The sequence below is a fragment of the Polyodon spathula genome, chromosome 4 (assembly GCF_017654505.1).
Source record: "Polyodon spathula isolate WHYD16114869_AA chromosome 4, ASM1765450v1, whole genome shotgun sequence".
NCBI classification, from domain to species: domain Eukaryota; kingdom Metazoa; phylum Chordata; class Actinopteri; order Acipenseriformes; family Polyodontidae; genus Polyodon; species Polyodon spathula.
In genome coordinates, this window is record NC_054537.1 from 89697434 (window position 1) to 89712586 (window position 15153).

The 15153-nt window shown below is 38.7% G+C and overlaps 1 protein-coding gene across 5 annotated transcripts in view; it reads left to right on the forward strand.

The window, feature by feature from the left end:
- The window catches only part of LOC121315072 (histone deacetylase 9-like), a 215985-nt gene that overhangs the window by 133088 nt on the left and 67744 nt on the right, over positions 1 to 15153 (forward strand). For 4 of the 5 annotated variants that reach the window (XM_041248968.1, XM_041248970.1, XM_041248967.1 and 1 more), the window contains 4 exons: positions 3938 to 4060; positions 5228 to 5435; positions 5881 to 6098; positions 11648 to 13707. In XM_041248968.1, coding sequence (XP_041104902.1) covers positions 3938 to 4060; positions 5228 to 5435; positions 5881 to 6098; positions 11648 to 11968 — 870 coding nt within the window. In that variant the 3' untranslated portion in view covers positions 11969 to 13707. Of the gene's footprint in view, positions 1 to 3937; positions 4061 to 5227; positions 5436 to 5880; positions 6099 to 11647; positions 13708 to 15153 lie in introns of those variants that run through there. The other variant, XM_041248972.1, reaches the window with a different exon arrangement.

Below are 15153 nucleotides of genomic sequence, written 5' to 3' on the forward strand. Positions count from 1 at the left end.
TTAACGAAGGGGTACTGGCAGATACCCCTGACCCCGGAATCTAGAGAGAGGACGGCGTTTTCACTCCCTTCGGGTTGTACCAATTCAGGACCATGCCCTATGGGTTGCACGGAGCTCCCGCCACTTTCCAGCGGATGATGGATCGCATCTTGCGGCCCCATCAGCAGTACGCTGCTGCTTACATAGATGACGTGGTTATCCACAGTGAGGATTGGCCGAGTCATCTGTGTAAGGTAGCGGCGGTGCTGCAATCCTTGCGGGAGGCGGGGCTCACTGCTAACCCAAAGAAGTGTGCCATTGGGAAGAGTGAGTCGGAGTATTTGGGGTATCGAGTAGGGGGCGGCCAGATCAGACCGCTAGTTGCTAAGGTGAAAGCCTTGGCTGACTGGCTGGTTCCTACAACCAAAACCCAGGTGCGCTCTTTCTTGGGACTAGCGGGCTATTATAGAAAGTTCATCCCGAGCTTCGCTACGCTCGCTGCTCCCTTGACAGACCTCACCCGGAAGGCTGCCCCAAATACGGTTCAGTGGACGGAGTCGTGCCAGAGGGCCTTTCTCGCCTTGAAGCGGAGGCTGTGTAGTAAGCCAGTACTATGCAGCCCGGATTTTGGTAAGAGGTTCACCCTGCAGACGGATGCGTCAGAGACAGGTCTCGGGGCAGTGTTGTCGCAGGAGGTTCGGGGAAGCGAGCACCCAGTCCTGTATATCAGCAGGAAGCTCCTTCCCCGCGAGAAAAATTATAGTACCATCGAGAAGGAGTGTCTCGAAGTAAAATGGGCAGTCGAGTCACTCCGGTATTACCTCCTGGGGCGACACTTCACCCTGGTTACAGATCATGCCCCCTTAGCATGGCTTCACCAGATGAAAGATAGCAACGCCAGAATCACACGGTGGTACTTGGCCTTGCAGCCCTATGCCTTCAGGGTAGTCCACCGAGCAGGAAAGCTGCATCAAAACGCAGACTTTTTCTCTCGGGAAGGCATGGGGGTGTAAGATTTTTGAATGAACCGGTGGTGTCATTCTGAGGGGAAGGATATGTAACAGGGAGAGATCTGTGTTGACTCTGCTGGCGTGTTCACGGGCTGCAGGAAGAGGGTGGCAATCGCCCAACAACCGCCTGTGAGTCATGGCAGTGACACGGGGAGGTGGGAAAGTGTGTATGTGGACTTTCCCCCTCTCTGAATGGCCGAGAGGCGGGTCTTGGGTGATTGTCGGTCCTATAAAATAACGCTCTGTTGTTTCCTCAGGTCTGCCCACTTAGACGCGCTAAGAGTGCGGACGCTTTGATTCGGGACCGGTAATCAGCCGGGCAAAAATAAAGAGTCACAGCGAGACAGAGAGAGAGAGAGCGGGGAATCCTTGGGCAGACCCCGGCGTATTGTGAAAGAGCAGGCTAGATAGCCGATAGAGTAGGACGGTGATCCGGGTCATGCGGGTAGCGGCGACCGGGATAATGCTGCCGAGTGCAGCACCTTTTATTTGTATTTTGCGAGTGCCCTTCCTGTTCACGTACCAGCTGTGGTATTTCCGTGGTGCTGTCTATCATCGTTGATAGGCAGCCCACGGTCAACAGTGCCCTCTGCCGGAAAAAGTAAGAACTGTCTAAAAATAAAACTGGGCACCTGTGTGGTGTTTTCAAATACACCTGTCTGTCTCCTAGTCAGTGAATTACCCACACCCCTTCCACAGGGCCCTATTTACAAAACATTAAGGATCCCTTAAAGATTGTTCTTTTAAGGAAGGTGAGGATGAGCTGAATTAAAATGGAACAAAGCCCTTTTCCAGTTACACAACTATATTTCTTATGGTTCTAGACTGCTGTGTTTAACGTCCAGAGACTCTTCTTTAAATAAAAAAGACACTACATCCTAAATTTGACTTTACAAGCTGATCTACTGAGTAGTGAAAAGGTGGACTTATAGACCACCTTGATTCAAATGTTCATGCTCATAAATAGGTATGTTCTTCGTCTTTTGACAGAAGATAAAAGGTCAGCGTTAATGAAGTCGCAGAATTCAAGAAGACTATTTCCTATTCAGGGATAAGTAGGTCACGTGAAGGCTGGAAATGTATGTTTGCTTAACTGTAGTGTAAGCTAGTCCCCTGTCTATAAATGATTTTTTTTTTCTGTTTATCAGTATTGTCCTTTTTATAGTCTTATGTTTGGTAAATTTGCAATATGTAAGTAAATAAAAATAAGTGTTTTATGGAGAACTAGTCTTGAGATTGAGAAATATTGGTGCTTCCCTCAATAGCACAGCATTCAGGTTAAGAAAATAGTACAGAATGCTCCTTTGGGTCTCTGTGTATTGTGAGAGGGCTTTATCTTCTTAGGTGGGCAGTCTTGTCTCATGGTTCTATCAGCCCCAACCACTGGCCTACACCCTTGTAAATAAAGGGACAGTAAATTCACAACAACTTAGTTTTCTCCTCAGCAAAGATAATAACAATCCTTGTCCAAAAGGACATTTTATTTAGATGTTTTACAGAGAGATTGTCTGGTGGTCTGGGTTATTTAGGAACAGCAAACATTACTTTCTGTAAAGAACAGGTAGAATACATGTCTGTGCTCTCTAAGCCAATTGAGAATTCCATTAACCCTTTGATGGCAATATGTTTCCTGTCAAGGGAAATAGAAGTGAATACACTTTCTCTGAAGTTTCTGATACAGAAGAGCAATGCCATTCAGCATAACATTAAACTTTGCAACCCACCCACTATAACCCGTATAACTCCCCTTCTCGCTATAAAACAAAACTTCTTAATGCTCGAACTCCTACATGAGTGAATACAAAAGATACTGTCATGATACATATACTGAAAAGAAAAGTCAAACAACCTTAGTTTAAAAAAAAAAAAGTTGTGCGACTGCATCTTTAGTTTTATTAGAAGAAAATGCAGATGCATTGTATTGACGAGCAATTGATTTTAAAAAGAAAACAAACCTAGCAGTTTAGATGTATATATGGTTTTAAACAGTGTGGAAAGATTAAGTGTCCATCAGTGATATAATTTTACAGATAGCAGAGGATCTCATTTTGCTTTTTCTTCAAAAAAGCACAGTAATTCTTGCTGTAAAGCTGCAGACTGTTTTTAGTGATTCATGGATCAGTTTTCCTAGTAACCAGTAAAAGTTCCCTCAGGAGTGAAGGCACAATAGCGTACATTTATTGAGGGCTGGTTGATATGACACATCTCCAAACAAGCTTTACTGACCGGCTGTGTTTTTAGAAAACATCCACAATGTTTACTCTCCCATGAACCTCCAGTGACATTCAGGAGTCCATCAAAAAGGAGGGAGGGGGGGGGGGGGTCCTGTTTTCAGGTTAATTGATATTCCAGACATGGTCAAAAAAGACCCCAAGGTATCAACTGCATACCCTGTTATGATATTTACACAAGCTTAATGTCCCAGTAAACTATCTCTTAAATGGTGTTAGTCTCTCTAGAGGCCCATATGCTTCATGTTTGCAGCATAAGCAACTGATGTTGTTGTACTGTTACATTAGGTATTCATTTCATGGACTACTGTTCCCCTGGGGAAAATATCAATCAGAAACCCCACATACAGGTCATTGTATAATGACTACTGGTGGGGGGGGGTACATAGACAAGGAATCTCTTGGACCACATGCTGGAAGGATGGCTTTAATGAATAAAGGAAGTGTGCTTGACTGCAGATCCCCACTGTGGTGGCTGTTTGTGTGTGTGTGTGTGTGTGTGTGTGTGTGTGTGTGTGTGTGTGTGTGTGTGTGTGTGTGTGTGTGACAATGTACTCATTATACAGTAGCTTACAAATTGAGTTGGGTGTCATAATGACATGGAATTGAGTATGACTATGTTGGTATCAAAGTAAGTTCTTTTCAGACTCCCTCAAGAATAAATCAATGTTCCAGGACCATTGCACTATTAATGTGCACCATTTGTCTTTCCTACAGCATCTCCTTTCACATCAAAGGGTCTTGAAGCCTGAAGAATCGATGACCTTGTTAAGTCTGTACACATCCCCCTCGTTACCCAATATTACTTTGGGACTTCCAGCTGCATCCTCACCAATAAATGTAAGTTGTTGCAACAGTTTTCAATTTAACGCCTAAAAGACATTAAAGAAATGTGTTTGCAGTTATTTTGTCTGGTAAAACAAAAGAGCTGATTACAGATAATGCATGGCAGGAAATGTCAGTCTACCTAGAAAGTTCTAAAGATTTTAAAACTTTTAGTTCCCCTTTTTTGTAGAAACCATTTAAAGGTTGTGGTGTGGCTAACTGTGGTTTTACCTTTCATTTAAAGTATTAATCCACAACGTGGGCTCAAGTATGGAATACATGTTCTTGGTGCATTTAGAAATGGTTGTTAGAGACTTGCTGGTTCAGTAGATTAATTAATTACTTCAGGCCAGAGACCTTTCACCTCTCAGGATTGTATGTCCCTTGTATCCAATCCCAACAAAGTTCCTATCTTTCACAATCACCCAATTTATCACCACGATTTAAGAAGTTAAAACAATTGTGTGCTTTAACATTAAAATAGATAGCACTCCAAACAATCCATCATCTTAAGTTTTTATAATCTGACATATTATTCAATTTACTGGAACTCATCCAAAGAAAAAAAATAACAACATGAATCCACTAGCTTTTTCTTTTTCTTTCTTTCTTTATCTTGCATACCATAAGTTTTATACAATACAATTGTTGTCACACACGCTTTCAGAAACAGTGTGTCAAATTAGTAGATGCTTAAATTCATAAATAATACTAATTTGACAGTAGTGTGGGTTCTGAGCTCTGTAGAAATTAGAATATAGTATGCTAAACTTTAAATTTATAACAAATTTACATTATACTAAGACACATATAAACATTTTTTTCATTAAAAAAAGAAGTGTTGCGAAACAAGTTAATAATACAGTATCCTACATGAAATCAATTTTTCTAGATTTATAACCTAAATTTTAAATTAGCCTCATAGTGCATTTAAAAAGAATAATGACATGTTCTTAAAATAAATGTCTACTATTTTTTCAAAAGGTTGAAGTAAGCTTTTAAAACCAAATTAAACCAAATCAAACATATAGCCACATAAACACTTGAGTGACACAAGTACATTATGGCCAAATAGAGTGTGCTATTATTAAAGGCAAAACACAATTAAAAAAAGCTTTTTACACAGCAGATTCAGAAACGCATGTTGTGTTTGGATGTTAATTTAATAATTCTTGTGTCTAGGCTGCCACCACATTGAAAGAACAACATGGTGACGCCACCATGCAGGCCATGAGGCAGGCTCTTCCAGGACAGTACCTGGGAGCTGGGCCTCTCTCGTCTGGCCTTCCACCAGTGGCATTGGAAGCAAAGGTGAATAACAGCCACCAGGCCCTGCTTCAGCATCTGTTACTAAAGGAACAAATGCGGCAGCAGAAGAGTCTTACAAACGGTATGTTCGCAATATTATTGTGTAGATGAATAATGTGTGTGTGTGTGTGTGTGTGTGTGTGTGTGTGTGTGTGTGTGTGTGTGTGTGTGTGTTTATTTAAATATTCTTTCACAGTGTAAACACATTAAAATATTCTATGCAATTTGAATTAGCTGGAAAACCAGTGTCTAAAAAATAAATAAAAATAAACATGTCCCTTAATTACCTACCACTTAATTACCCTTAATTGGCTTTGTTATTTATTTTATACATCATTTATAATTGGTTTCTTTCTGACCATCATTTATGTGTTATATTGTTGAATAAATGTAAAGATTCAAAAAATACTTTTCCTTTGAGCAAGCACAGTTGTGTTTCCTGTTGTCAATCCCTGTTTAGGGTCTGCATGACAAGCAGTGTTAGTATCCAAACAGACAGTATCTAATTTGTGAAATTCTTCCTGTAGTTCAAGGTGCGGTCCCTGTCCACCCTCAGTCTCCCTTGGCAATGAAAGACAGACCAGCCTCAAGTGTCAGACACAAGCTGCCTCGCCATCGGCCTCTGAACAGAACGCAGTCAGCCCCACTGCCACAGAGCACCTTGGCACAGCTGGTCATCCAGCAACAGCACCAGCAGTTCCTGGAGAAGCAGAAGCGATACCAGCAGCAGATTCAGATAAACAAAGTAAGACTAGTGGTGGAATTCTCATCTTTCTGTCTCGCACACCCAGTCTAAATGAACCTGACTGCAAGAACATTGTGGGAAGTACTCTGTCTATATAAAAATACATTTCGAAAGTACAAGTGGAGATATAGCAGGCACTGCCTTCAATAGACAGTAGTTATGCTGTATGTATTCTGGAAAAATATGGATAGACAAATGTGATTTAATAAATTTGAAAAACTGCCTTGATTCTGTTGTCTTAGACAAGCGCTTTCATAGTGTCACTTTTTGACCTCCATGCAATTTAATTTGATAAAGTTCAAAAGGGAAACGAATAGAGAATAGTGGCTTTTGTTTGTTTTTGGCAGTATTTGTGTTTCTGTATGCTGGCAGCTTTGACCTTGCTATTAAACCAGACATTGACCATAATTATTCCAGCGAGTGTGCAAGGCAAATGTTTGACATATCAATGGGACTGAAAGAAGCCATTGTGTGAATACTGCAGTAGCCCTAGCCTATGAACTAAAGCAGGTCCGATATAGAAGTACTGACTTTTACCATGATCAAACTAAAAAAATATATCCACTCCAGGTTAAAACACTCCCAAATATCCCAATAAGCTCTTGCTTTTAACAGAATGTGGATTTCTTTTTTATGTTTTAAAGTAAGACTTTTGGGGAAAAGGTGGGGACTTCTACAGCCCCTATTTTTGAAAGGATTGTTTTCTATTAACCTATGGCAGCAGATCACAATTCAATCTTGTCAAAAGAAACTTGCAGCCAGCTGAGTGGAGTATCAGCTTTTCCCAGTGGTTTCAAACAGTACTGCGTACCATCTAGTGTTTTTATTGTAGTCTACTTTATGCACATCTTTCACAAAAAATAAAAAGCATTTGCTTTTTGATCAGGACTATGTAGCTAAGAAAATTGATAATGTAAAATAACCAGTTTTTGAAGAACACAACAACAAAGAACATTTCTTTTTTTCACCCTAGTGTAACGGGTAGTGTTGTGTGAAACACTGCCGTTAGAAATTCTGTCCTGAGCCCGGCTCTTTCGCATTGTGGTTGAGACGCCTGCTTGCAGTGTGCAGGGTCGCCGGTTCGCGCCCCAGCCTCTGCCCTGTTACACTGGGTTTATTTGTATAGTTACCTATGATCTTCTATCTTAGTCGCAAGACTGAGGTAGATAAAGACTCACCTGAACCTCTGCATGCCATTGCTGGTCTTTATCAGCAGTGAAGCCCATACAAGAGCTGATATTTGTTGCTACTAGTTTTGTAGCTTTCCCTGAAATGTAAAAACTGACCCGTTCCATATACAGTCAAGATCCAGATCTTATATGTACAGGGATTTAAACACCCAGCCTTTTGAATAAGAGTTTTTTTTTTTTTTTTTTTTTTTAATTACAGAGAAGTATGTACAGCAGGGGTCTCCAACCCTGGTCCTGGAGAGCCCCTGTCCAGCAGGTTTTATAGGTGTCTTTACATCATGAGTGGCTAAAGATCTGGAACACCTGTTAATCTTGACTAATTAAGCCAATAATTGGTTCAATTAAGTACCAGAGAGAGTGGTTGAAACGAAAATCAGCAGCCACATTAGCTTTCCGGGAAAAAGGTTGGAGACCCCTGGTGTATAGCATTTCTTCATCTGACTGTTGGGACCTGCTCAGTTAATGAAGATGCATCAAATTATATTCTCCAAAAAGTAAAGGTTGGCACCTCGATCATTTACAGGATCACCAATTCCTGCATAGACTTCTACTGTAGGGGTCTATGTGTAAGTGGGTACACAACACTTTACTGCCTTTGTGCTATAAATGGAACTAATCAAGGATTAGTTGTCTCTTTTTTTTTATCCGGTAAGAATTTGTGAATCATTACCCCAATTAAAATTTACAAGAGTGGTGCTGCATGTAAAAAACATTTTATCAGCAGCATTTGAGACACTAATGGATATTTCTAAGTGCTTATGGATTTTAAAAGCGGTATAAAGGCACTTATTAATGCTTAAAGAAGAAAGGTAATTCTCTGCTGGATATTTATAAAATGGTCTATGTTCTAAGGCCAAAGAGTTTGCTTGTTCTCACTTCCTGCAGTGCTGGGCAGGTAGTGTTTACTTTGATGTTCTTTCTATTTGGGCTGCATGGTGACTTATTTTAATGCATTTTCCCTCTTCCTATGCTGATGCTTACTAAGGCTCCTGTGAAATATGTACAGTTGATTTTCCTGAAAACTTGGAACACTTCAGTTTGGCACCATCTTACACAATTCAGCTCCCTTTTCTTTTTTTACATAACAAAAAAGTACAGATTTTTCAAGAGGTGCTATTATTTTACAGTTTCTTTGGCACACATGTGTGTTACTTTAAGCCAGGTAGCATTAAGACCCCCCGCCCCCCCCCAACAAAATAGACTTGTGCAAAGTAGTTAGTACTTTAATTGCTTTTTTTTTCCTTGGTGTGTATAATGGTAGATACATTGTATGAGTGTAGTAGGTAATACAAAGAAAATAGTGGAAAAGCATCTGGTGTAATAGGCATCTACTGTAAGGTTATATTTGCAATAAACATTACTGCTAGCACACAATAGCAGTGTAAATGCAACTTTCAATCTCCAGTGTACAGTAAGTATATAGAGTAAAACTATTGTTCTGCTGAATTCTGTGGCAAATGTTATTGGTACGTGAATGGATACACTGTATGGTAAACTGGCACATTGAGGTAAATTTGACACTGATTCTAAATTGGTAATGTGAAAACACAATGCTCGTAGATACTGTAGATTTGTGAGTTGTTCTTCATAGCAGTAGTTTATTTAAAATTATACTGTCTTTGGCTTTCAATTTTACTGATAAAGGTTAATAGTGACTAAAAGCCCAGATTGGCAAGGCATTGGCCTGGGGGATATAAGAGGAAATGCCTGAGCAAAGCTGTATCTGGAGTCAGAACAATTCCATATACATAAGAAAAACTACTTTATTTATTTGTTCAAATTAAAAGCCCCATATCTCAACTCAAACTGTATTTCAAATACTAATATGTGCGTGTGCGCCTGTGTGTGTATGTGTGTCGGAGTGCCCACCCGTTGAGTGTATTTTATTTATGTATTTATTATTATTATTATTATTATTATTATTATTATTATTATTATTATTATTATTATTATTATTATAATTATTATTAGTATTATTATTATTATTATTATTATTATTATTATTATAGTAGTAGTAGTATTAGTATTATTGTATAAATATATTCGGTCAATTGCATCAAACAGTCAGAGTTAATACTCATCAAGCGTACTAAGTTGCAGATTAGCTGTTGCAGTACTTTACTGGGGATCATCCCCAGCTGCGGATTAAGTTAGTTCCAATTGCATCGAACAAACGAGTTGGGATCAGCTGATCCTCAAGTTTAGTACACAGCAGAGGGTAAAGACTATCTCCAGACCCCAAGTGCGTGTGGCACAAACAGATTGATTCCAGTTCGTGATAGTTCAAAGGATTTTTGTGATTAAGCAAATTGTTTTCAGCAAAAATAAAAATAAAACAACGATTAAAAAATCGTATAGATGTAAAACATAAAAATAATAATAAAAAAATGAATTGCATAGGCCTATGGTCTATTCTGGGCTAACGTTTTCAACTAGCCTAAAAGTTTTGTTTAGCATATACAAAACATATTTATTCGCATTATTTTATTAACAAAGACCGTTAATCAGATCAAGTATAACTTTATTAAATATGCAAATCGAGTCCTCCAAGTATATAAAGGTGTTAGATTTATTGTATTCATACCAAAGAAATCGTGGCAGGTGGTCGGGGTCAGAGTAGAAACTTTATTTCGTTTAGTGCATAAAAATGTATATAAAAACGGTAGAAGATGGTAGAAAACACACCATAGCAGTTGTGCAACGCTCAAATGTCTGGAGTGAAATTGCAACCAGATTTAATGCTGCGTTTCCTGAAAAGCGTCCAGGAACAACATCGCATTTAAGAAAATTGTGGAAAAGGCTGAAACTGGAGACTAGAAATGCTGTTCCAAAGCAAAGCCAAAAGCGATTGAGCAGAGCGCCGGACCATCCTTTGCCCCAGGTATACAGCCTTATTACATTGATAATACCTAATGTGCTTGCATCAAAAGAAGGAGCTCTTGCTAGTTATAGCTATTCTTGAAAATCTGCGCATCTTGTGTGCTGTCTGCCCATCATGCAACCATGTTACTTATTCGAAGATGATGGTCACACACCGTCTGGCAATTGATTGACGTGTAGCTATGCCTGTTTATGAAGCTCGGATCCTTATATTGTCTAGGAATTCGAATACAGATATGTTTGCAGTCTATGGCCTCAATAACTCCAGGTATTCCAGTTGTAGAATAAAACGTGGTGCAAATATCTCATTGCTCCACTTCATTGGGCATGACAGCGTAGTTTTCATGAAGTGCTACTACCAGCTTCAAGATCCTGTGAGCAACACGGCAAACTGCTTTTGTGGATGTTAGTCAGATCCCCCTCAACACGCAAGAAGGATCCCGTGACATAAAATCGCAGTTATTAAAATCTGAAGTGCTGGGTCAATAGGATTTCACCTCTTCCTCTGGTTTGCAGCTGTGGTTCCAGCAACTCTATCAGTCTTCTGACTGCTGCTTTAACCATACCGTAATCACCTAACATCTTTGCACAAATTGAATTGATGTAGATGGTATCAATGAGGCACACTTTTACACAAGACAGCTGAGTATCCAATTGGCATGTAGGTTAAAGACAATAGCACCTCCACAACTGAGCAAGCCTGGAGTCACTAATATTTATTTGTTTATTGTATTTATTTATTGCATTTATATAGTGTGTTTTATACAAAAGTATCACAAAGCACTGTAGGCCTACAGTACACAGCAGCATTTAATTATCTCGTTTTATTTGATATGTACTGCCTTATTAAAATTTGAAAGCTATGCCAAATGTTATACATATTTTGGATTCTGTATATTTGATGTCAGTTTTATTAATGGTTTCATTTCAGAAAACGTGTCTTAATGAGGTTTCTCGTTTTAACTCGACTTTTTACGGTAACTCTTCCACTTAGTCTAAATAGCTTGGTGGTTTAATTTAGGAACATCTAGGGGGCAGCAGTCATCATCTGGAGTTTGTTGCAATTGGGAACATTTTCATTCCACACCTGGGGAATATCTGGAAGTTCTTGGTTTGTTGCAATTGGTGACAACTAGCACACTAGTTTAGTTTAGTCCTGAGGTACTAACTACAGGATCTGCAACTTTTGTTGCAATTGACCCAAAGTGTTTGTGTGGATGGACGAAAGCCATCCAACATGATTAGTTATTATTTGAAATGATGGCGAAAAGCTGTGCATTTTTGTTTTGTTTATTTATTTAAAAACCTCATGCAGGAGGTGACCATCTACTGAGTTGATTCACTGATTAATTGTTGCTAATCAGGAGATGGTCGCCTGTATAAAGTGTGTATATTTCTGATAGAATAAACTGGTACATTTACAAGGGTGAAAGGGTCAAATGTGTTCAATTTAAAACCATCGACATTCCTATTTTTCAGATGCTTTCGAAATCCATTGAGCAACTCAGACAGCCAAGCAGTCACCTGGAGGAGACTGAGGAAGAGAACCACAAAGATCAGCCAATGCAGGAGGACAAGGAGCCCCCCTGTGGCAGCTTCATGAACTGCAGCACCAGCAGCAGCTGCGAGGGAGAGGTTCCCAGAGCACACCTGGGAGTTATCAAAGTGAAAGAAGAGCCCCGAGACAGTGATGACGAAAGCCTAAGCAATCAAAGTGAGGCCGCGGAGCAGATGGTGTTTATGCAAAAGGTAAAGGGGAAAGATTTTGCTCGGAGGTTGGTCATTAAAGCTCTTATTTGAACACACACACACACACACACACACACACACACAAAGATAGTAGAAATGGCATGCTCTGTCCTGAGAACTGTTGTTCACGATGAAGAAAAAAGACTTGCAGCTTATTCTTCAGTCGTCACCTTCCTATTTTGGAATCAATGACTTACGTATTTTTTTTCTCTTTCCCTTTGCATCACCTGTGCTGTACCGAACCATTAATTTCTGTTTGGGTGCGAATAAGGTGATGGAAGATAAAAGCCCAGTGTCAGATTTTGTCTGTGAGGTTGTGAAGTAATTTCTGTAACACATGTTTTCATTGTTTTGTATATAATGTTTTCATGAAGGCGACATCATCCCCTGGATTATAGTGGTTTCAGTGAGGTACAGTCTGCCTACGACTTCAGTAGCTATTTGTGTAAAACTGTAAAGAACATAATCTGAAATAAGATGTCCTTCTTCAGGTGCATTGAAAAGTTTCCCATCTAGGTAAAGTAAAGTGAAGTGAAGCTGTCTTCTACATGTACATTTTTATTTTTATTTTTTTTTGTGAGGGGTGGTTGTCTGTGTTAGATGCTTAATTGTAACAATCAACTGTAACACTCAGAAAACAAAACAAACAAACAAATAAACAAAATAACTGCATGGTTGCCTTTTTTGGTGAGGATTTAAAATCTCAAACCTGTACCAGAACATGGTTCATTTAGACTTTTTGTTTTTTTTTGTCTGAGATTTTTCAATAGATATTGTAGACTTCTGAGGGGGGTGTAAATTCATGTAAAGAAAAAGAAAAACAGCAATTGGAAATGAAACTAACATTGTCTGAAATTAACAATGTCTGAAGAAGTGCCGTTGCCAAAGTAAAGACAAAACCTGCGCACACCAGTGTCATTTCGAGTGGCATATTCAACATGAACAGAGGAGCAATGCTTACTTCCATAAACACCACTGTGTAGTTCAGCTTGCTGTCTTTTCTGGTTAAATCAATATTTTGTCAAGTCCCTGCTGGGATCCAGCAGTGAAGTTACTCTGTAAGGCTGAACAGGAAATACCTTGTGGAAGCAGGAAGTCCAAGTGATTCATGTGCTGAGGAATGTAGGAAGAGACTAGTATTTTATTCTGTGAGTTTGAAAGGGCACTCTGCGAACTGATTGATTGTCAGAGAAAATAACAAAGCAAGCAGGGAAATGGTTAAGGAAGCTTTTCAGTGAAACATTTCCTTTATTTTCCCTTACAGTGGGTTTACATTCTATCAATGGCTTAACATTGTTAAAGAAACTGGATCCGCTTTTCCCAACATTTTCTAAAGTAAACTAGGATGTTTTCAAAAGCCAGTACAGCGCAGGTTTTTTTTAAATTTTTTTTTATTGTTATCTACTTTAAAATCGAGCAGATCTACATAAGGGAGCTATAGTATATTATTTTATCAGAGGTGTTTTTTATTTGTTTTGTTTTGGTACAGTCATTGTAAAATATCTTAAGCAGGGCTTGTGTCACTGGGGTTATGGAATTGACCTACAGTATACAACTCGGTTTAAATGGCGTGTGAGCAGAAAAGCTATTCAATGTGTCCAGTCATCAAAGCTATAGAATTCTTTAAAACGAAACAACAAATGTCAGTCGTGTTCACTTATTTCCTTCATTTTGTTGTTCTGAACCTCATCTGCACTCCTGGTGGGGTGAGTAAGGGGGGAATTGCATGTTTTATGTTGTTAATTGCTATTTGTATTTGTTCCCTTTTTGCCTTCTGTTATAAATCTTTATTTTTTAAATAAAGTTAATTCCCTTTCCTATGTTCAATTCTGGTCAGTTTAAGATATGTTCAAGTGGTGCGCTCCAGACTGTGTGTGTGTGTGTGTGTGTGTGTGTGTGTGTGTGTGTGTGTGTATATATATATATATCATAAATATAATATAATAGATATATATATAATATATATATATATATATATGTGGTGTACACTATGTAGGTGTGATACATCCAAATGTTTGAGTCTGGATATATAACATTAACATTGTAACAGTATCATAGAAATACCAGGCAGATGGAAATTTAGAAAGCCTGCTGTTTCTAAGGTACACTGATCTTATAATGTGATCAAAGTGGGTTATTTAAAAAAAAAAAAAAAAAAACATAAAAAAAAATAAAAAAAAATACATATATATATATATATATATATATATATATATATATATATATATATATTATATATATATATATATATATATATATATACTTGCTTGCAGTTATGCATGGAATCCTTATATTTATTACTTGTGTTTAAGTTGCTGTGTCTGCCCATTTATTGTCTGATGTTCAATGTATATTGTCAGCCCACCATTGTCAGTCATTCAAAAAGTATTTGTCTACTTGCAGCATTACACCTATATACTTCAATAGACAGGTAACTGCAGTCCTTAAAGAGTTAAGGACTCCATGTTACATTATTTTTTTAATTTTTCTTCTGTCCCCTTACAATTATTATTTTTTTCAGTCAGGACAATCTCATGTGAATGAACCACCTTTATTAGAATACAAATCTTATAGGTATCCAAAAACATTGACTCAACAATGGGTGAAGAATAGTAAGTAAACTCAAAAATAATTGGAGTACAGTCTCATCCTTTGGGGCATCAAACAAACATTAAAATAATAAATCTATGCAATGTGTTCATCCCGGTGAACAAAAATATAAATCAGAGAGCACTGTATCCACCACACCCTGCTGGACGAGGCTGGGAGTGAGGAGGTGGTGGGTGGGGAGGAGGTTAATGGAAACTTGCTGGTAATAGGTTTATAGATTAACCAATGGATGTACTAGGTACTAAACTATAGATTTCCTGAAAATCTTGCTGGCTTTATATTAATCATTCTGCTTTGTTTTGTATTAAAATTATTCAAATATAGTTTTATTTTTTCAGAAGTCTGTTTGCGAGCTGGTCTTCAGTTCTGGTTGCCCTCCAAAGATACTGTATATGTAACGTAGGTATATTGTCAGCAAAACAAAAGGAGACTTGAACCAAAGTGACAGATCATTAGAGCCGCTCTTTTTACTTCTATAAATAAACAGTCAGGTGACATCGCAGTAACACACAGACAGGTGACAGCGCAGTAACACACAGACAGGTGACAGCGCAGTAACACACAGACAGGTAGCAGCGCAGTAACACACAGACAGGTGACAGCGCAGTAACACACAGACAGGTAGC